Source organism: Mobula birostris, chromosome 12 (genome assembly GCF_030028105.1).
Source record: "Mobula birostris isolate sMobBir1 chromosome 12, sMobBir1.hap1, whole genome shotgun sequence".
NCBI classification, from domain to species: Eukaryota; Metazoa; Chordata; class Chondrichthyes; order Myliobatiformes; family Myliobatidae; genus Mobula; species Mobula birostris.
Genome location: NC_092381.1, coordinates 86,969,375 through 86,992,336, shown reverse-complemented (window position 1 = coordinate 86,992,336; position 22,962 = coordinate 86,969,375). Strand labels below are relative to the sequence as shown.

The 22,962-nt window shown below is 45.0% G+C and overlaps 1 protein-coding gene across 3 annotated transcripts in view; it reads right to left on the bottom strand.

Annotated features, from left to right (window-relative positions):
• LOC140206115 (uncharacterized protein C1orf21-like) overlaps positions 1-22,962 on the bottom strand; it is a 206,643-nt gene that overhangs the window by 15,962 nt on the left and 167,719 nt on the right. For all 3 annotated transcript variants that reach the window (XM_072274293.1, XM_072274292.1, XM_072274294.1), the window contains 2 exons: positions 20,855-20,931; positions 884-944 (listed from right to left, as the gene is read on the bottom strand). In XM_072274293.1, coding sequence (XP_072130394.1) covers positions 884-944; positions 20,855-20,931 — 138 coding nt within the window. The remainder of the gene's footprint in view (positions 1-883; positions 945-20,854; positions 20,932-22,962) is intronic.

Here is a 22,962-nt window from a genome sequence, read left to right as displayed (position 1 = left end):
ACTATTAGGAACTTATACAGTTTTATAGTATGTAGCAGTTTTGGCAGTGTTCTAATTTGTTCTGTATTTAAATTAAATACATAATTTGTTACTCAGTTTGTCTTTGTTATACCTTTTTAACTATTTCCATGAAAGCTTGGCTCATGGGCATCCGCTTAATTGGGCCTAAATGTAATGGCCCCAACGTATCCCAATTAACCAGAATTGACTGTATTTAACATAACAAGCTATGATAATTTAATATCAAAGTCCACAAGGAATACATTCATTGCAGACTTCATCAAAAGGATCTTAAGAGCTTTATTTTTGCACAACTAAATCATATGTTTTGCGTGTGTAGCGACTTAAGTTCACCATCTGTCTACTGGGAGTGTTCAATAGAATACATAGTAAACAGTCCTAAATCTGTTATTGGGTTTATTTGAACAATGTTTCATGAGTTAATTTTTGATTACACAAAGCTATGAAAAGCACAGGGATATTCATAACAACTTTAATTCCATTTCCTTACTTCATAAAACTCAATTTATTTTCTTTTGAAGCTTCTTCTTGCTGGTGTTTTAATGAGGATGAGATTTACTGGCAGACAGAGCAAGATGTATTTTTGGACTTTGATAAATTACCCATTGATTGCAGGTATGCATGCAAAATATAAAATCTCTAACCATATAACAATGAAAGTCAACTTGGAAAACATAGTAAATAGGTTAAAATCACATACTCAATTTAAGTGCATCATTTTACTCTGTGAGGAAAGAAGTTTCGCTCTGCCTAGTTAAATAATAGCCAATCTTGATACGATAATGGAGAAGTGGGAAACAGGAAGCCGTTACATATTCAAATACTAGAATTAGCCAGGAGGAGGATTAAACACCAAACTTACCCTTTCAATCTTTTCATCTAGCATCTTGAAGAACTCTTGTTGACTGTCTGAAGTGTGAATACTAAAAGGAATATTTAAAAACAGAATTATAAAAATATATTCTGTACAGTGCAAGGAACTCCAGCATTCAACACTCATAATTTTTCCCAGAAATGAGTCTACACTATAATGATTATATACTCATAGTATTGTACAAAACATACAATTATGTTATTAAACTAGTTCAGGGTCGGTGGCCTCTTCAGGTAAAAATTATTCATAAGCAGTCCACATTTTGTTAAATGAATCCACATATTACTCCATTAAAAGATGCAAAAGAAAAACCAGTTCTCATTAATGAATACTTCATTCTCAACACTCTTATTCTTTTGTCAGAAATTGTCATCTCAGCCAACAACCCACAACAAACAGGATTTCATGCATTTCAAAATTGTAAGTTGAGAAGGCAGAAGTAGATTTTTTAAAAAAGTATTATTTGAATGAACAAAACATCTACTAAGAGATCCCGAAGTGAAAAAACTGCATTTTAAATAAAATTTTGTTATGAAAGGAATTAGAAGAAACAGTCACCATTAATGCAATCAAAATACAGCATTGATCCAAAATGGACAAAAATCTGAGAAAAACTGAAACATGGGTATGTGTGTTTACCATATAGGTGGAAAGCAGTAAATAACAATATAGATTGCTAATCTTTCGAAACAAGTTGTGGTATCTGTGTAATACAGTAAACCATACTCCATGACAAAAGACTTAATTATCGATATTCAATCTCCTTTCTCCGCCACAGATCGACTACACTTTACTCAGTATCATTTGTACTTGCTGAGTATCGTATTTACATAGAGCTTGACCTCAGCTTTCTTTGGGAACTGTGGAGCTTGCACACTTGCTTCAGTAGGGCCACAGAGTCATGTACAAATCCTTTACAATACATGGAGGATATGACGCCTTGCACCAGAACATCATTAGATCAAGTGGCTGCTGCATAAAATTGATCAAAAACATCTGATTGCTCATTAGATCACTGATCCTCAATGTCTTACTTTTATTTAAGCATGAAAAAACGTTTGATTTAAAGTAACAAAACTACAGAGATTATTTAGATTCAATATAGATCAAATACAGAATAATCTTTTTATCATTTCAAGAGTATTAGTTCAATTCTAACATTGTTCAATTAACATTCATGAGACTAGCAGCTGACAGGGCCTTACTAAACAAAATAGTTAATATTTCCTTTCCCTGCAAATGAAAGGACTGTTTTCAGAGCCATTAATATGAGGGTACAACCTTTGGTGTTAGCCTTGAAGTTTTTCTTTGTGCAAAAACAAGCAACAGAAGTCTGGGAAATGAAAAAAAAAGTGAAAACCCTGCAATCAGTGTCTGACATCTGACGAATCAACAGGCAAATTATTCTGATCAAGTTGTGATGGAGTGTCCCGCCCAAAACTTCAATCCATTACTTCCATATGCTTGCCCTTCTGAACTAAATGTCAACCACTTGTCTTTGATTGCTGTTAAGTATTTTTCCATTGCTTTAGAAACATATTAATTAACTCAATAGCTACCGTTGGCAATTTGTCTGTGCATAGTTCGAGGTGGCAGATGGTTTTCCCTTGGGTGAACAAACACATAATTCAGGTACCATGTACGAGGATAAGAATTTACATATCTTATGACCAACAAAGGTTTTTAAATTTGACAAAGATCTTGGCACTGATAATCAGGTACTGCAATTCAACATTTACAAGTTCTGAATGAAGATCTCCGGTCCAATTAAAAGGAGGTAGGATTAGTCCTCTTCTTCTGCAGTTACTGTTTTCCACCCTAAATAAATGGTTTACAACTCAAAACAACAAAAGCATGCTGAATTCCAACTCAACAGCTATTTGGTATCAACAAACAACTGCACAATATCTTGCTAAATGCCAAATTCTGACTAAAGGAACACAGTAGATATCAATCCCTGAACTCCTGCACCTCCAAGTTATTTTTCCAATATTGGGTTTAGCTAGCATGAGCTCCATCTTGAGCACAAGCCTCCCCACCATTGAGGACTTTACAAAAGGCAGTCCTCAAGGCAGCAGCATTCATCATGCAGGACTCTTACTATCCTAGATATGCCCTCTTCTCATTATGACCATCTGGGGATAGGCAGCAGCCTGAAAACCTAACTTTTTAGGAACAGCTTCCTCCTCTGTACCATCAGCTTTCTGAATGGTGCATGCACACCGCCTTGCTATTCTTCTTTTGCTGTATTCATGTTGACATAAGAGTAATTTTTAATGTTTTACTCTGCACCACTGGTACAAAACCAGAAGCTTTATGGCATGCCAGTGATAATAAACCCAATTCTGATTCCTGAAAGGGTACGTGTTTGTCTGTAGGAACATAGCTGTATTGTACTCAGATGGGCTAAGGGAAGAATGGGACCAAGGACATTTTTACAGTAATCAACCTCAATGCCTTGATGTCCCATCCTACTTCACATTTCAAATTCAATGTCCCACCAGCACCTGTAACCTTGACCTCAACCTTGCTTAATTTTATCCAACTACATCCTCACAGTAACTATTGGCGATAAAATGCACTGATGATACTCATCTAGATACTCTGGCACCACCTCTAAAATTCCCAACCTCAACCACCGATAGGGACAAGGGCAACAGGTGAAAGGAAGAACTATCACCCAAGGATTCACTTCAAGTAGCACATCAACCTGGCCTGACCTGGAAATATTTCGCTGGAACACACATCAAAGTTGCTGGTGAACGCAGCAGGCCAGGCAGCATCTGTAGGAAGTGGTGCAGTCAACGTTTCAGGCCGAGACCCTATTTCGCTGGCCCTGAATTGTTACTGGGTCTACATCCTCGAAGTTCAGACCCAGTAGCACTGTGGGAGCAGGAATGTAGTAGCTCAAAGTGGTGGTGTCCCTCCTGCTTCTCAACAGTAACACATCTTGGGAATTAAATGATGGCCCTGCTAAAACACTTGATTCCCAAAGAATGAATGAGAAACAACAATGTGGAAAAGTTGTTTCAGGTGAGATTGTCAATTTACGTGGCTTGGAATCCTTATGAAAGGTTTTACTCTGCATCTCCTACAGATTTTTGTGTGATGCGCTGATTTCAGCATTTTTATTTTTGCATTTTGTAAGTACATGCCATTACCCCCCCACCCCACAATGCCCACTTGAAAGTCACACCTCACAGTTTCAAAACTTATACATTATCAAACATTACTGAGCCTGAAAGCTGCCAGATATTAATCTAGATAAAGCACATCGGTAGTGCAATGTTAAACTGGAATACTTCAGCACGGAGAATATGTGTTTCATAAATCAAATAGGGAACAAAGTAACTGAGTCAAATACAAGCCCATGACCTTGGAACCATAAATTTCAGTAATAGATCACAATGTCCACTGAACAAAGTGCTATCATCGCCATGTAAGAAAACATTCACCGATAATTTGAATCTATTTTGGGGCAGTGGAGAGCAGAACAGAGGGTGGGGAGGGAAAGAGGGTAGTGTATGTTCACAATCAAAACTACTACCATTGTTGTCAAATTAAGGATAAGGCCTAAAAAGGACTAAAATCCAGACTCACTTAACAGATGGCACGGAATTACTAAATCATTCCTTATATTTTGGAACAAAACCTTGCCTGCCCGAACACCCCTAAGGTAGTTTCAGATTTACCCCTAATTGACAAAACCCTATCACAGTCAAATTTCTGACATAGGAAATGGGAGCAAACCGGAGAAGTATTTTGAAGGAATCACAACGAGTAGTGATCCTAATAGAACAAGCAGTAGGACCTCTTTATCGCTCTTACATTGCTGGACAGACCAGGAGGGAATGTCATCAGGGGTTGAGTCACTGAGTCACAGAGTCACAGAACTATTAGAGATGGAAGAGCAGCAATGAGGTAAATCTGGTTTTGTTTTGTGGAAGGGGAATTGGAAGGGAGGATAAAGGTTTAAGAACTAGATACAACCAATGAGGATGCACTAAGAATGACCAAAGGGAACTGAAAGATGGTTGAGGCATTGCAATGATGTGCTTTCCTGCTCTTTATGAAAGAAAGGGTTGCCTTTATATTGCACCATTAATGACCTTGGGGTGACCCAGAATTTCCACCAGCTCCTTCCTAGTGTGTCGCACCAGACAGTCAGCCATTCTTGTCTGGCATGTGGTGTCAGGATTGGTCTCCTTTCGGATTAACCGGGTCACGATATGAACATTCTTGACTCGACCCTTGTTTTTTTACGAGGCTGAGTGACTAGCTCGGCGCTCGACATGGCACAGATGGAAAGCGTGCTTGGGGGGTGGCCTGACTTGGATTCAAACTCGGGGGCCTTCGCTCCGAAGTCCGGCGCTGATGCTACTGCGCCACCAGCTGATGATGTATTTTCAGAAGGGTTACATGATGTTGTAATGCAAGGGGATGTTTATCTGTCTCTGCAAATATGGCCTCCCATCCGTATTGATTGACAGTTGCCAAACAGAGATTTTGGCAACTGTCAAAGCTGCTGGCTTCAAGCCTTTCCAATACCTGATTGTTTCCTGTTCTTACAGAGCCACGCAGACCTGTCCTGATGTTACTGGGTTTGTGCATGGCCGCAATCTTTAAATTCATTATTGTGGAGGAGCTTGCTTCTGCTTTTCCCAGAAACCACTTCCCCTCTGTGTTGGGGAAAGTTTCTGCCTGGCCAAGAGCCAGACAAATTTGATGCAGTAGAAGCTGAAAATAACTGTCATTCTAACAACCAAACTGGCAGTGCCAAATTCTTTGTTTGAGCAGAGCAAGAAATCTGAAGAGGCAAAAGGGAAAAGAATTGGTAGCTGATGTTGAACAGAACTTAACACATGCACAAAATTTCCCCAGTAGTGAATAGAATGAGCTTTGGCAGGGATTGGGCCAGGCTCTGCAAGTGAAGCAATTTACTATTTCCTATCCTTTACATTTTATTCAGGGATTTCAAAATGGGTAAGTTTTATTGAAAAAGATCGTGTGTTATTCCTTTTTTAAAAAAAACATGAGGCTGTTCTTTAGTGGATGTTTATTTGATGCATTGATTAATGACTTGTGCTGTATTGCCAATCTGAATGGAAAATTCTACAAGAAGTTGTGGATTCAGCCCAGTCCATCACAGGAAAAGCTCTCCCAAATTTGAGCACATCTACATGAAACGCGGTTGCAGGAAAGCAGCGTCCATCGTCAGGGACCTCTGCCACCCAGGACATACTCTCTTCTTGCTGCTGCCATCCTTCTCTCCAGAGTAAAGCTTTAGCTCCCTTAATCTCTGATCATAATCCATACTCTCTAAACCAGGCAGCATCCTGGTAAATCTCCTCTGTACTCTTTCCAGCGCTTCCACATCCTTCCTATAGTGAGGTGATCAGAACTGGACACAGTACTCCAAGTGTGGCCTAACCAGAGTTTTATAGAGCTGCATCATTACCCCGCGACTCTTAAACTCTATCCCTCGACTTATGAAAGCTAACACTCCAGAAGCTTTCTTAACTATCCTATCCACCTGTGAGGCAACATTCAGGGACCTGTGGACATGTACCCTGAGATCCCTCTGCTCCTCTACACTACCAAGTATCCTGCCATTTACTTTGTACTCTGCCTTGGAGTTTGTCCTTCCAAAGTGTACCACCTCACAGTTCTCCGGGTTGAGCTCCATCTGCCACTTCTGCATCCTATCAATGTCTGTCTGCAATCTTCAACAATCCTCTACACTATCCACAACACCACCAACCTTTGTGTCGTTAGGGTAGGGAGACAATGGTACAGCAGTCTAAACAAAGTGACAGAAGAAATGTGTAAATAGGATCTGATGGACAATTTTTTCCACAAAGACAGTGATGGATAAATGAATTGTCAGAAGTGGTAGGGGTGGGTGCAGTTACAAGGTTTAAAATGCATTTGTACAGATACATGGATAAGGAGTGTAACACCCTGGGGAAGGTTTCACTGCTGACGTAATGGTCTTTCTGTAGAAACAGCGTGTGGGTTATGGTTAGAGATAACGGGTGCTTTGGAATGTGTGCCGTCCAATGAAGAGAGTGTGTTTTCGTGTTGTATGCCTGACATCGGTGTGAGCTGGGAGATTGAAGGAGGATCGGTGAAGGGGAAACCGTGAGCTCCAACTTGTGCACATTAGACTGTTTAATTAAAATGGGCCCTTTTCTTTTATTTTGCTCTTTCTTTACTAACCCTTTAGTTAATTACCTGTGTGATTGTACTGTCCGTTATTTTGTGGTACTGATTTGTAACAGGGTAACGAACCACGCAGCATCCACACACACGGGGGGTTTTGACGGGCTTGCGCTTCAACCTCACACGTTTGGCGGAGCCGGAGACTGTCTTCCCTAGACTTACACAGCCGACAGAACCGGAGTGATTCGGGAGGATTTAAAGCGATGTGAGCTAAATGCAGGCAACTGGAACTAGCTTAGACAGGCTTATTAGTTGGTACAGCCCATTCTGTGATGTATAACTCTATAACAAGGCAGTTGCCCTAACCAATGTAGTGCTAGACCAAACAGAGCTTAATAAAACCTTGTAGTGGCAGGAAATTATACAAATGGCATTATAAGCATAGAGTGCCAACAGTTAAAAATTCCTGCGGAAATATAAAGAAGAAACTTCAAGAAACAATACTCCCCACTCACAGCACTTGAACCTCCTTGAACCATCTCCCTTTTTATCAAATACTCTATTTTCTGGATACAGTGACCTTAAATTCAGTCTTCTTGCATCAATCAGCAGGAAGCTATACATGCATTGTGGACAGAGTATCTAGAGTAAATGTGATATAGACAATATATCACCAAGCCAAGGAAGATGTAACTACTCTATCTTGTGGGGCAGATACAGATTTTAATTTCATTCCACAAGTTATTTCCTGCAGTGACTTCTAATAACTTACAAGGTATCATATTAAAAAAACAGATTAACTAAATATTAACATTAATGATTATTATTATGTGACTTCAAAAGAATTTTTGAGTCAAGCAAGCAGAACATCCAACCACTCATACTTATGGAATAGACTATTCGCATGCCAAACCTGGAAAGACTACCGTACATTTTTCTGACTCTCAAAGTTCCTTGCATTTCCTACCAGATGGATGAAAACAAAGACTAGAAAACGCAAACCTCTAAATAAGATCTTATGACACATGAACAGAATTAGGCCACCTGGCCCACTGAGTCCACTACACCATTCCATCATGGCTGATTTGTTGTCCCTCTCAATCCCATTTTCCTGCATTTGCCCCATAACCTTTAGCATCCTGACTAATCAAGAACCTATCAAACTCCACTTTAATTACACTCAATGACTGGGCCTCCACAGCTGATGTGGCAATGAATTCCACAGAGTCACCACCCTCTGGCTAAAGAAGCTCCTCCTCATCTCTGCTCCAAATGGATGTCCCTCTAACCCGAGGCTGTGCCCTCTGGTCTTAAGACTCCCCCACTATGGGAAACATCCTTTCTACATCCAATCTATCTAGGCCTTTCAATCTTCAAAAGCTTTCAATGAGATCCTCCCTCATTCTTCTAAACTCAGGCGAGTAGAGGCCCAGAGCCATGAAATGTTTCTCATATGTTAACCCTTTCATTCCCTGGAACCTTCTTGTGAACCTCCTCTGGATGTTCTCCAATGCTAGCACATCTTTTCTCAGATAACTGGTTCAAAACTGCTCACAATACTCCAAGTGTGGTCTGAACAATACCTCATAAAACCTCAGCATCACATCCTTGCTCTTAAGTTCGAGTCTTCCCAAAATGAATGCTAACAATGCATTTGCCTTCCTCACCACTGACTCAACATGCAGGTTAACCTTTAGGAAATCCTGCACAAGAACTGCCAAGTCCCCTTTCACCTCCAAATTTTGAAACTTTTCCCCATTTAGAAATTGTCTACACTTTTATTCCTTGACCATACACTTTCCTGCACTATATTCTATCTGCCACTTCTCTGCCCATTCTCCCAATCTGTCTAAGTCCTTCTGCAGTCTCCTTGCTTCCCCAACATTACCTGCTCCTCCACCTACCTTTGTGTTGTCTGCAAACTTGGTAACAAAGCCATCAATTTCATCATCCAAATTATTCACATATAATGTGAAAAGAAACAATCCCAATACCGACATCTGCAGAACACCACTAGTCACCCACAGCCTACTAGAATAGGCTCACTTTATTCCCACTTTGGTCTTTGACTACAAGTACCTTGGGTCAAGAATGATGAGTTCAGAGAAAGATATAAAGATACCGAAGGCGCTGGCGTGGAGGGCTATGAACGACATGAAGGAAATCTGGAAGTCGAACCTGACCAGAGGGTTTAAAAAGAGGATCTTCATAGCAGTCATAGAGTGTCCATGTCTCCATTCTCACGTACGGATGTGAGACGGGACACTCACCAAGACGATGCGAAAGTCTCTAGATGGTTGCTATACACTAATGCTCCGGATGGCTCTTGACGTGAGTTGGCAACAGCACATGACGAACGTTGAGCTCTGTGATGACCTACCGATGCTCACCACTAAAATCAAGGCGAGAAGACTGCAACTAGCGGGGCACTGTCTACGCCACCCCGAGCTACCTGCCAGTCTAGTCATCATATGGGAGCCCAAGCACGGGAGGATGAACCCTGGGCGCCCTCCCAAGGCTATGGTCAGCACGCTCCTAGAAGACAGCGGCGCGGTTACTGTAGATGAACTGAACACACTGATGAGGGAGGGGGAGAAGTGGAGAGTCCGTCATCGTGCCCGACGCCAGCCCCCTAGGCCTGAGTCGATGTAGCAGTAGTAGTTATTCCCACTCTTTGCCTCCTGCTAGTCAGCCAAACTTATATCCATGCTAGTACCTTTCCTGAAATACCATGGGTTCTTACATTGTTAAGTAGCCTCATGTGCAGCACCTTCTCAAAGGTCTTTCGAGAATCCAAGTTAACAACATCCACTGACTCTTTGTCTATGCTGCCTGCTATTCCCTCAAAGAATTCCAACAGATTTCCTCTTAAGGAAACCATACTGACTTTGGCCTACTTTATCAAGTGCCTCCAAGTACCCCTAAACCTCATCCTTAATAATAGACTTCAACATCTTCCCAAACACTGAAGTCAGTCTAAATGGCCTACAATTTCCTTTCTTTTGCCTCCCTCCCTTCTTAAAGAGTGAAGTGACATTTGCAAGTTTCCAGTCCTCCAGAACCATCCAGAACCTAGTGATACTTGAACAATCATTATGATTGTCTCCACAATCTCTTCAGCTGCTGCTTTTAGAACCCTGGTGCATAGTCCACCTAGTCCAGATGACTCGTCTACTTTGACCTTTCAGCCTCCAAAGCATTATCTCCCTAGTAATAGGAACTGCACTCATTTCTGCCCAACACCCTCAAATTTAGTGCATACTGCTCCTGTCTTCCACAGTGAGGATTGATGCAAAATACTTAAGTTCATCTGCCATTTCTTTGTCTTCCATTAGTAGTTTTCCAGCATCATTTTCCAGCAGTCAAATCTCACCTCTCTTTTACTCTTTATGTATCTGAAAAAAGTCTGGGACTTAAGGAAGAGTAAACTGTACCGAGATGTTAAACAAGTACAATTAGGTAATTTGATTGCATTATCCAAGTTATTTGTAGAGGACACTCTCTGTGTCTCTCTGGTCCGCTAACCACCCTCCACCCATCCTTTCTGGAACCCTGTAACTGCAGATGCTTATTCCTAAACCACCTCCCTCACTACCATTCAGAAACTTAAACAGCCTCTCTAGGTGAGGCAAGGATTTACTTGCACCTCTCCAACCTTGGCTATGGCATTTGGTATTCCCAATGTGGCCACCTCTACATCGGAGAGACCAAGACTGGACTATGTAGTTGGTTTGTGAGACACTCTACACTTCATACAATGGCCATCCCAAGCCCAAGGTGACAAGCCACTTTAAAAGCCCCTCCCCTTCTCCTGACAACCCTGGCCTTCTCCACTGCCCTGCTAAGGCCCAATGCAATCTAGGGGAACAACACTTCGTTTTGCCTGGGTAGTTTACGATCTAATGATACAAAAATTGGATTCTCCAATATCAGGTAACCCTTCCCTTCTAATCTTTCCCAAACATTCTCTTTCTGATCCAACTCCATTCCTCCCATTTATGTCCCCATTTCCAAGCACCCATTCCAGTTCCCTAACGCTCATTTTTGGCACACATTCCCTCCCGGTTCCATCTACTGGTTTCCCTCTTTGGTTCCATCTGCCTTTCACCTCTCCCATAATCGATCCCAGTACTACTTTTCTTACTTATCAGATACCACACATAGAGCCTTTGTCACCAACTAGTCTCTGATTCAACCTTTGCCCTTCCAATTATGGTCCATCAGCGAATCAGCCGAGACCGGGAGGGGGAGCAGCGCTGGGACCCCACCAGGTAGGAGAGAGGTCCGGCAGGGAGAAAGACCCTTTCCTCCTCCTCCTCCCCCTCCCCCTTTCTCTCCACACACTGGTCTCCTACACTCCGCTCATCTCCCCGTCCCTGTAACCCCTACACTCCCCATCCTCCTGTTCAAACCCCTCGCTCGCCCCCATCTCTGTAATCCCACACTCCCTGTCCTCCTGTTCAAACCCTCTCTCACCCCCTCCCTATCTCTGTAACCCTACACTCCCCATCCTCCTGTTCAAACCCCTCCCTCGCCCCCTCCCTAACTCTGTAACCCCTACACTCTCCCCTCCTGTTCAAACCCCTCCCTCGCCGTCTGTAATCCCACGCTCCCCATCCTCCTGTTCAAACCCTTCCCTCACCCCCCCGTCTGTAATCCCACACTCCCCATTCTGTTCAAACCCCTCCCTCACCCCATCTCTGTAATCCCACACTTCCTGTCCTCCTGTTCAAACCCCTCGCTCGCCCCCATCTCTGTAATCCCACACTTCCTGTCCTCCTGTTCAAACCCCTCCCTCACCCCCTCCCTATCTCTGTAACCCTACACTCCCTATCTTCCTGTTCAAACCCCTCCCTCACCCCCTCCCTATCTCTGTAACCCCTACACTCCCCATCTTCCTGTTCAAATCCCTCCCTCACCCCCTCCCTATCTCTGTAACCCCTACACTCTCCCCTCCTGTTCAAACCCCTCCCTCGCCCCCGTCTCTGTAATTCCACACTCCCCATCCTCCTGTTCAAATCCCTCCCTTGCCCCATCTCTGTAATCCCACACTCCCTGTCCTCCTGTTCAAACCCCTCCCTATCTCTGTAACCCCTACACTCCCCGCTCCTGTTCAAACCCCTCCCTCACCCCCTCCCTATCTCTGTAACCCCTACTCTCTCCCCTCCTTTTCAAACCCCTCCCTCACCCTCCCGTCTCTGTAATCCCACACTCCCCCCTCCTGTTCAAACCCCTCGCTCACCCCCCCGTCTCTGTAATCCCACACTCCCCCCTCCTGTTCAAACCCCTCGCTCACCCCCCCGTCTCTGTAATCCCACACTCCCCATCTTCCTGTTCAAACCCCTCCCTCGCCCCCCCGTCTCTGTAATCCCACACTCCCTGTCCTCCTGTTCAAACCCCTCCCTATCTCTGTAACCCCTACACTCCCCCCTCCTGTTCAAACCCCTCCCTCACCCCCTCCCTATCTCTGTAACCCCTACACTCTCCCCTCCTTTTCAAACCCCTCCCTCACCCTCCCGTCTCTGTAATCCCACACTCCCCCCTCTTGTTCAAACCCCTCGCTCACCCCCCCGTCTCTGTAATCCCACACTCCCCATCTTCCTGTTCAAACCCCTCGCTCGCCCCCCCGTCTCTGTAATCCCACACTCCCTGTCCTCCTGTTCAAACCCCTCCCTCGCCCCCCCGTCTCTGTAATCCCACACTCCCTGTCCTCCTGTTCAAACCCCTCCCCATCTCTGTAACCCCTACACTCGCCCCTCCTGTTCAAACCCCTCCCTATCTCTGTGTAGGGAGCTCTGAGGAGAGGGAGTACCTTTGGTGCTGATAGCTGCGCCTCACTAAGGTGGGGATGGTAGGCATCACTGGACCTCACTCATCTCCTAATTCTCTCACTTGTTGGCTCCTCATGTCACACCCTGGAAACCGCTTCAGCTAGCGGGTGAAAACAAGTGAGGGGGTGGTCTCATTACTACACCACGAGGTGATCATCCCAACGGTGGAGCAGGCGGAAGAGGAGACATCTCCCAACGGCTGCAAAGGCGGATGAGGATGCCCAACAATGGGTAGGGAGGCTTGCGAGCACACCGCAAGAACCGCTGTAGACCCACAACACTCAGGGCTTGTCTACCTAGCGTGTGAAGCCTGGATTTGGCGGACTGTGCGGAAGAAACCATCACTGGTTCAACGGGCAGAAAGGCTAGTCTCAGCAATGCGTCGTGGAGCGCCAAGAGGGCACAGTGAGACACACAGAACACTGCTGGCCATCCACTGCATCCTGACCTATCTCCAGCCGTCGCGACTATGTCTTGCCACTGGGTCCAGACAGGCCGGGACGAGAGAGTGAGGCTGACAACCTGCGCAACTCTCCCTCACTTTAATCCAAGTCAAGCACAAGTCATGACTTCACACCCAACACGCAACCTAAAGTCCTGTGGCGATGGGGGAGTGGCGAAGCAGCAGGTACGGATACACTGGAAGCTGTAGTCACAAACCTGCACACAGGTGGCCCAGGGCATAAGGTCGCTCTCTACTGGACCGAAGCAGCAGTTGAGTTCGGCAGCCCCCTGTGTGTCTGAGCAGCCCTCTTTTGGATCGCTCTGCTCACCTCCATGGAGGAAGGGGCTGGAAAAGGTGCCTCAAACATAGTCTGCTTCACTTCACTTCACCCTGGCCAGCTTACCGCGGCTGGTGGGGATCCCTCATAGCGGTCGACCTACAACAGTGAAGAAGAAAGTGATGGTGCTCAACCTTGGCACATGGAACGTGAGAACTCTGCGAGATAACATCAAGGCAGACAGACCAGAGGGAAGAACTGCACTGGTTGCAAAAGAGCTAGCTCGCTACAACGTGGACATAGCAGCTCTCAGCGAAACGCGCCTAGCAGACAAGGGCCAGCTGACAGAACGTAGTGGTGGATACACGTTCTTCTGGAGCGGTCGCAGCACCGCTGAACGACGAGAAGCAGGCGTGGGATTTGCCATCAATTCTAACCTCGCCCGTAAACTCACCAAGCACCCAGAGAGCATCAACGACCGCCTGATGACACTTCAGCTCCCACTTGCAAACAAGAAGAGTGCTACGCTGATTAGTGCCTACGCTCCCACCATGACCAACCCAGATGACATTAAAGACAAGTTCTATGAAGAACTCGACGCCCTCATCCCAGCAATCCCACAGTCAGAGAAGCTCATCGTTCTCGGGGACTTCAATGCAGAGTAGGGACAGACTACCAAGCCTGGGAAGGGATCATTAGAAGACACGGCACTGGCAAGTGTAACAGCAACGGCCTTCTGCTCCTCAAGACATGTGCCACACACGACCTTGTCATCACCAACACCCTGTTCCGCTTACCCACCCGTAAGAAGACATCATGGATGCACCCACGCTCGAAGCACTGGCATCTGATTGACTACATCATCACCAGGAAGAGGGACAGGATGGATGTCAGAGTGACGAGAGCCATGTGTGGTGCCGACTGCTGGACTGACCACCGCCTCATTGTGTCCAAGTTCAGGCTTCGCATTCTGCCCATGAGAAGACCCCAAGGGCAGAAGACTGCAAAGAGGCTGAATGTCTCCAAGCTGAAAAGCAGCAGGGTTGCAGAAGAATTCATCGATGACCTTGAAGGCAGACTGCCAGACACACCACAGGAAGACGGGACCAGCGTTGAGGAACAGTGGACGGCCTTCAGAGACGCTGTCTACACTACCGCCCTCGAACATCGCGGACCAGCAACCCGAAGAAACCAAGACTGGTTCGATGAGAATGATGAAGAAATACAGGCACTACTAACGGAGAAACATCAACATTACAGAGTGCATCAGAACGACCCCACGTCGCTAGCCAAGAAAGATGCCTTTACCAACGCAAGAAGGAGGGTGCAGAAAAAACTTTGCAAGATGCAGGACAGCTGGTTCAGCAAGAAGGCTGATGAAATCCAGGGCTATGCAGACAGCCACGACATAAAGCGCTTCTACGGTGCGCCTAAGGCTGTATACGGACCCCAGTGCTCCGGCTCCTCACCCCTCCTCAACGCAGATGAGACGTAGCTGCTGACAGAGAAGAAGCAGATTCTGGATCGGTGGGCTGAGCACTTTAACAACGTCCTTAACCGCCCTGCTGACATCAACGACGAGGCCATTGCCCGCCTGCCCCAGGTAGAGATCAACAAGAACCTCGACACCCTCCCCACAGTAGATGAAGTCAGGAATGCAGTGAAGCAACTCTCCTGTGGCAAAGCGCCAGGACCTGATGCAATCCCTGCTGAGGTATACAAAGCAGGAGGCCCTGTCATGATGCAAAAGCTGACTGTACTCTTCCAGTCCATGTGGAAAAAGGGACAGGTCCCGCAACAGCTGAAAGATGCCAGCATAGTCCACATCTACAAGAGGAAAGGCAACCGCCAGTCTTGCGACAACCATCGAGGCATCTCCCTCTTGTCCATTGCGGGGAAGATTCTGGCCCGCGTCCTGCTCAACCGCCTTCTCCAACATCTTGAGCAAGGTCTGCTCCCAGAAAGCCAGTGCGGCTTCCGTGCAGAACGTGGGACTGCGGACATGATTTTTGCTGCGCGCCAACTCCAGGAAAAATGCCAGGAGCAACACAGCGACCTCTTCGTGACCTTTGTAGATCTAACCAAGGCTTTCGATGCGGTCAACAGAGAAGGCTTGTGGAAGATCATGGAGAAGTTTGGCTGCCCCAGCAAGTTCATCACAATCGTCCGGCAGTTCCACGACGGTATGATGGTGAAAGTTCTGGATGACGGCGACGAGTCGGAGGCCTTCCCAGTGACAAATGGCGTCAAACAAGGCTGCGTTCTTGCCCCGACTCTGTTCAGTATGGTATTCTCTGCCATGCTGACAGATGCCTTCCGTAACTACGAAGAAGGAATCCACATCAGGTACAGGACTGACGGCAAGTTGTTCAACCTTAGGCGCCTGCAGATAGTTACAAAGGTGCGAGAGACTGTCATCAGAGACTTCTTGTTTGCTGATGACTGCGCACTCAATGCCAGCAGAGCAGGAGATGCAGCATGAAATAGACTGCTTCTCACAAGCCTGCGACAACTTCGGTCTCACTATCAGCACTAAAAAGACCGAAGTTATGTACCAGCCTGCCGCAGGAAAGCCATACCAGGAGCCGCGCATCACGGTGAAGGGCCAGAACCTCCAGGCAGTCGACAACTTCACCTACCTGGGCAGCATACTCTCTCGCGCAGTGAACATAGACGCTGAGGTCAACAACAGGATTGCCAAAGCCAGCGCCGCCTTTGGGAGACTCCGTGAGAACGTCTGGGAGCGGAGAGGACTCAGCCTTACCACCAAGCTGAAGGTCTACTGTGCAGTGGTCCTTACCACCCTCCTTTACGCCAGCGAGACCTGGACTGTCTACAGCAGACATGCCAAACAGCTCAACCACTTTCACCCGAGCTGTCTCCGCAGACTCCTCCACATCAGGTGGCAGGACAAAGTCCTCGACACAGAAATCCTAGAACAAGCTGGGCTCTGCAGCACCTACACCCTCCTGCTGAAAGCCCAAGCCAGGTGGGCTGGACATGTGGTCAGAATGCCAGACAGCCAATTGCCTAAGCAGCTGCTGTACGGAGAACTGTGTCAGGGCAAACGCTCAGTCCGGGGGCAGAAGAAACGTTACAAAGACTGCCTCAAAGCGTTCCTCAAAGGCCTGGGTGTCAACATCAACACGTGGGAGACGCTTGCCCTCGACCGTCCAGTTTGGCACAGCAAGATCACCACAGGAGCCCGTGCAGCTGAAGTCAGGCGCATCACCGAGGCGCAACGAAAGCGTGCTGTGCGCAAGGCCCGAGCAGCATCCCCTGCCACGACAGCACCCACCCACTTGTGTCCCACATGTGCACGAGCCTTCAGGGCCCGGATTGGCCTCATCAGTCACCTCCGGACCCACAGCCACCAATCTCCCATTTGACTTTGAAGCCATGGTCATCTTCGACTACGAAGGATGAACAACATGGTCCATCCATCACCTAATGACCCTCAATGCACCACTCCCCTTCTCTTCTTTATACTGGCAATCTTCCAACTCCACTCCCAGTTTGAGTGCAGGGTCTCAACTCTAGATGTTGGCAATTCCTCCTAAACCTCTGCCCACCCCTCCCAAAACACACACAAAGTTTGTTTGACCCACAGAGTTGCTCCACCAGATAGGTTCAAAAGTACACATCCCTGATTCCTCAGCCCTGCTATAAAAACTGTAAATCCTTCACATTTCCCCCATTTCTGTGGAAGGGTAACTGATGTGAAATATTAGCTAGTTTCCAATTCTGCAGGTGGTGTTTGAGTTCCTGAAGTATTTTTACCTCATAAAAGGCCATGTGGGTTCAATGATTATGTGGTTCCTTCCTGTGCTGTAGACTGAATCCAGAGGAACTGAGATCTCAGCTATCGAACCCAACCCAACTAAACTGAAATTTTAAAAAAACTGTTCCTTTATTTCAATGAAACACAAAGGCACAAACAAGGCAACTTCTAGTGTTAGAAGAAGATTTGGTGGAAAGCAATTTATGGATGCGAGCATTCCATTCCTCATTTAAAAAAAAGCATAATCTCCACACTGGAAAAAAAGCACTTTGTAGGATCTAAGGCATAAAGAAAATCAGATACATTCTGTTCCTACACAAAGCCATATATCACACAAAAAGACTGCTCCTCTCCTACTGCTAATCTAGACTGAAGTATTCATCAGATGCAGCACTACGCAAAGTTCCAGCACAAGAGTCAGTTGTGACGAGAATACACATAGATTAAGATGTTAGCTGTCCTATGCTGGCACCAGTGGGATCAGCAGTTGGTCTGCCACCTGTCTTCAGGAGGAAGAGAGATAAGGAAAACAATGGAGCAGCATTTGGAGATGTTAATGAAGGGACGGGAGAGTTTAACGGAAGGAGAGCTGTCAAGATTGGCCCCCCTTTGAATCCTGAACTGTTTGAAGTGATGGACAGGCGATACCCCAGCAGGGGGATAAAAAGGGACAGGTTCGCTAAGGCAAGACACACACGACACCACGAGGTAACCAGACCCTGGAAGTGGTGCGCCTCCCACAAGTCAGTGGGAGTTTTGGAGGGCTGGTCGCGGGACCAAGCCATAGACGCACAGGGTGGAAAGGTACGATTGGCGGGAACCTGGTGTGTGTCCGCCCTTGCCTGGGTGCCAGGTTTACCGCAGAGAAATGATCGTATCTGGAAACGGAGGGGTCACGGTTGGTGACCTCAGAAAACATCACAAAGGGCTCGCCCGAAAGCTGACTGCGAAGAATATCAAAGGTCTGTGTGTGGAAGCCGTTTGAATATTCATTTGTTTTTGCTCTCTCTCTCCTTCCCCCCACTGTCCATCGCCACGGCAGTGATTACTGTGAACTGAACTCAATTCAACTGAACTTTGCGTCACTTTGAAACTGGTCAGTTACCCCTAGACGACGATAGAGCTTGATTGATCCTGTTATCCTAATTCTGTGTACATGTGTGTTTATCATTGCTGAACTGTTGCATTTATTATCCTTTTGATTAGAGTGCTGTGTTGCTTGTTTCTTTAATAAAACTCTCTTAGTTCCAGTAATCCAGACTCCAACTGAGTGATCCATTTCTGCTGGTTTGGCAACCCAGTTACGGGGTACGTAACACAGTCTTCTCAATAAGTGTTACAAATGAGTTACTGGGTATTAGAACCTGAGCTCATTCTTCCCAACAAAAACCCAAATAGAGGCCAAGAGTAAAACTCCACAAAGCCTTCCAGTTAAATTTGGCCAAATTGTAGAAGCAAATCCATGATCCTATACTAAGAATTTTTTTTAAATCTAAAAAGCTGTTTGTTCAGTTTCCTTTAAATTAGTACTTACCTACGCTTCTAAATGCTAGAAATGTGAAAGAAAACTGCCAAAAAGGTTGCAGAGGTATGAACTGAATAAGAGGATACATCTTCAAACGGGCAAGGTTTGCCCTAATGAACCTGGTAGTTAATGGTGATAATGATTAAGGAACCATCTTGCACAACCATTCTATCTCCAGCTTGAGAAGGGTTGGGTGCAGAGGAATGCTGAAATCCAAACATGTTTATTTCAACAGTAATATGTTCACTAATTCCAAAAAGAAAACTTCCTCACTGAACATGTTTTTTTCTAGGCTTCAATCTGACCTTTTGATTAAAACACCAAAAAGCAAATCTTCTATAGCAGATTTGAAATTTTGGGGAAAATTAGTCTTAGTTATCAAATAGTGAAAATATCAATTCAATTTCTATATTCAACAAAAAAAAATATAACTTCAATTAAAGGATTGTCCCCTTACTCAAATACAGGTCGACCTTCACTAATCCGGCACCATTGGGACCTGAGGAGTGCCGGATTAGTGAAAATACCGAATTACAGAAGGATCACATTAAGCATAATCAGTGCCGGGTCATTGAAGGAACCGGATTACAGGTGGTCGGATTAGTGAAGGTTGACCTGTATATGAATCAAGGCAAATTGTTGATTCAACACTCTAGTGAAGGACTGTAGCTCCATTTTCACAAGAGACAAGACTCAAAGGTCTGTCCCATTTCACAACTAACTTGCAATTCTGTACTTCAGTGAAGTAGAGCCAAAATCAGGGGCACAGGAATGGCAAAGTTCCAAAGGCAATTGTGCATAGATAATAATTGCCTGCCTTATTGATAATACCCATATCCCGAGCAGGGTCTTCTTAAGATGATGAAAATCAATTTCCACATTGGCTCTAAAGCCAGTCTCAGATGAACAATTTTACAACGTTAAAGGTCCAGTGCTAGTTACTTCCACATCTCTAGGTGGCACAGATGTATTACATCACTTTATTAATGTACAGAATATTAAAGAAACAAGCCAGCAATCTAAAAAGTTACGACAGTTTCCCTGATGACAAGCAAAAACCTTGAAAGGAGATGCAAAACATCAAAAATGATTCATGCTGGATCCAGTCAGAAACAGAAATGCTTCAAGGGGTAGTTATTAAGATAAGAATTAGAATGCAACTCCAATTTCAAGGTTAACGGCCAGGACAAGGGAAGGGAAATAATCTCAACAAGTAGCATCAAGGCAGCATACAGGATTCATTTTTTGGCCCATTGCAGTGAGTTTGGGAGAAAGGAAAAGAAATGCATCAATGTTGCAGAGAGAAACATTTTGAAAGAAAATCAGCTGGGCAGGGAAAGTCTACACTACAGCATATTTTGATACAGATCAGAAATAATACAATGATGAGGGCAAAACCAAAATGTTTTGCTGAAATAAAATGCAATCCATTAACAGAGAAAAACCACCAGGCTTGCTAAATTTTGTAAATGTAATGTTCTGTGCAGTATCTCAAAATTGATAGGGAAGCCCCCATTATAGCAAAGTCACTCAAACTAAATTGCAACTTAACACCATTCAGGACAATAATGAGTGCCCGAGTCTCCTTTACATTCAACTGAGGAAATTCAAGGCTTTGGTTTTTTATGTGAATTTGTGTGGAATTATTTTCAATCATTCCTGATAGGCTGTCAAAATTGAGGTCATACACTTGATGCTCCTAGAATACAGTCATTAAATGAAAGACAAAATTACTGTATATTGAAGTAGCAGCTAAACAGAAAAAAGCACCTTGAATTAAATGACATGAATTAAGAAGAGGTTTATCCCTTTATAAAATAATCAACTTTCAATTTCAGAATTATGCAACAACACCAAAATACAATTGTCTTAGCATTAGATATTCTGTGAACTTTGAAACAACAAAGCCCATAAAATACAATAAAATATGCTACTTACTTTGCTCTAGGTGCATGTGTTAGAACTGGTGCCTCTTTGCCAAGTTTAGCTTTTGTGTTTGACAATGCGCTTCTGTCCTGAAACACAAAATTCACACAATTAAAACCTGAGCATCCAACTTCTCAAAAACTATATCATCTTCACGTTGTATGCTGCCTTATTGACATTATTCTGCTTCCTTCGTCCAGGCCACTTAACATTGACATTGGAGTTGCAATCTAATTCTTAGCTCCACAACTACCCCTTGTAGTATTTCTATTTCTGATTCGATCCAGGTTAGATCATTTTGAGGTGTTTTTCATCTCTTTTCAAGGTTTTCCTCTGGTGACACAATATACTTTTTCTTGGCATCAGGGAAACTGTCATAACTACTTAGATTACCAGCTTGTTTCCTTCTTATTCTGTACATTAATAAAGTGGTGCAAAAAAATTGCACCATTTTCACAGTTTAAAACATTCACTTAATCCTAAAAATATGATCAGAATAACAACTATGTAAGATGAATCAGTACGATCATAAAGCTAGTATGGGTCACCTGATTGCATGCAAGTCAGTTAATATGATTGGTGAAGTGTAAGCAAGTGCATTTGTTTGAGATGATGTTTGAGTGCACATGTTTAAAAATAAGCAGAAACCTTGTTGCAAACACGAGGAAATCTGCAGATGCTGGAATTTCAAGCAACACACATAAAAGTTGCTGGTGAACGCAGCAGGCCAGGCAGCATCTATAGGAAGAGGTACAGTTGACGTTTCAGGCCAAGACTCTTCGTCAGGACTAATTGAAAGAAGAGATAGTAAGAGATTTGAAAGTGGGAGGGAGAGGGGGAGATCCAAAATGATAGGAGGAGGGGGAGGGACAGAGCCAAGAGCTGAACAGTTGATTGGCAAAAGGGATATGAGAGGATCATAGGATGGGAGGTCTCGAGAGCAAGAAAGGAGGAAAAGAAATAAATAACGGATGGGGTACAAGGGGGAGGTGGGGCATTAACGGAAGTTGGAGAAGTCAATGTTCATGCCATCAGGTTGGAGGCTACCCAGACGGAATATAAGGTGTTGTTCCTCCAACCTGAGTGTGGCTTCATCTTGACAGTGCAGGAGGCCATGGATAGACATATCAGAATGGGAATGGGACATGGAATTAAAATGTGTGGCCACTAGGAGATCCTGCTTTCTCTGGCGACAAAGCGTAGGTCTTCAGCGAAACGGTCTTCCAGTCTAAGTATAAGAGCTGGAATGTTATGATGAGGTTGTATAAGGCATTGGTGAGGCCGAATCTGGAGTATTGTGTTCAGTTTTGGTCACCAAATTACAGGAAGGATATAAATAAGGTTGAAAGACTGCAGAGAAGGTTTACAAGGATGTTGCCAGGACTTGAGAAACTCAGTTACAGGGAAAGGTTGAATAGGTTTGGACTTTATTCCCTGGAGCGTAGAAGAATGAGGGGAGATTTGATAGAGGTATATAAAATTATGATGGGTATAGATAGAGTGAATGCAAGCAGGCTTTTTCCACTGAGGCAAGGGGAGAAAAAAACCAGAGGACATGGGTTAAGGGTGAGGGGGGAGAAGTTTAAAGGGAACATTAGGGGGGGCTTCTTCACACAGAGAGTGGTGGGAGTATGGAATGAGCTGCCAGACGAGGTGGTAAATGCGGGTGCTTTTTTAACATTTAAGAATAAGTTGGACAGATACATGGATGGGAGGTGTATGGAGGGATATGGTCCGTGTGTAGGTCAGTGGGACTAGGCAGAAAATGGTTCGGCACAGCCAAGAAGGGCCAAAAGGCCTGTTTCTGTGCTGTAGTTTCTATGGTTCTATGTCGGGTCTCACCAATATATAGAAGGCTGCATCGGGAGCACCGGATGACCCCAGCCAACTCACAGGTGAAGTGTCGCCTCACCTGGAAGGACTGTCTGGGGCCCTGAATGGTAGTGAGGGAGGAAGCGTAAGGGCATGTGTAGCACTTGTTCCGCTTACAAGGATAAGTGCCCGGAGAGAGATCAGTGGGGAGGGATGGGGGGGACGAATGGACAAGAGAGTCGCATAGGGAGCGATCCCTGCGGAAAGCGGGGTGGGGGGGAGGGAAAGGTGTGCTTAGTGGTGGGATC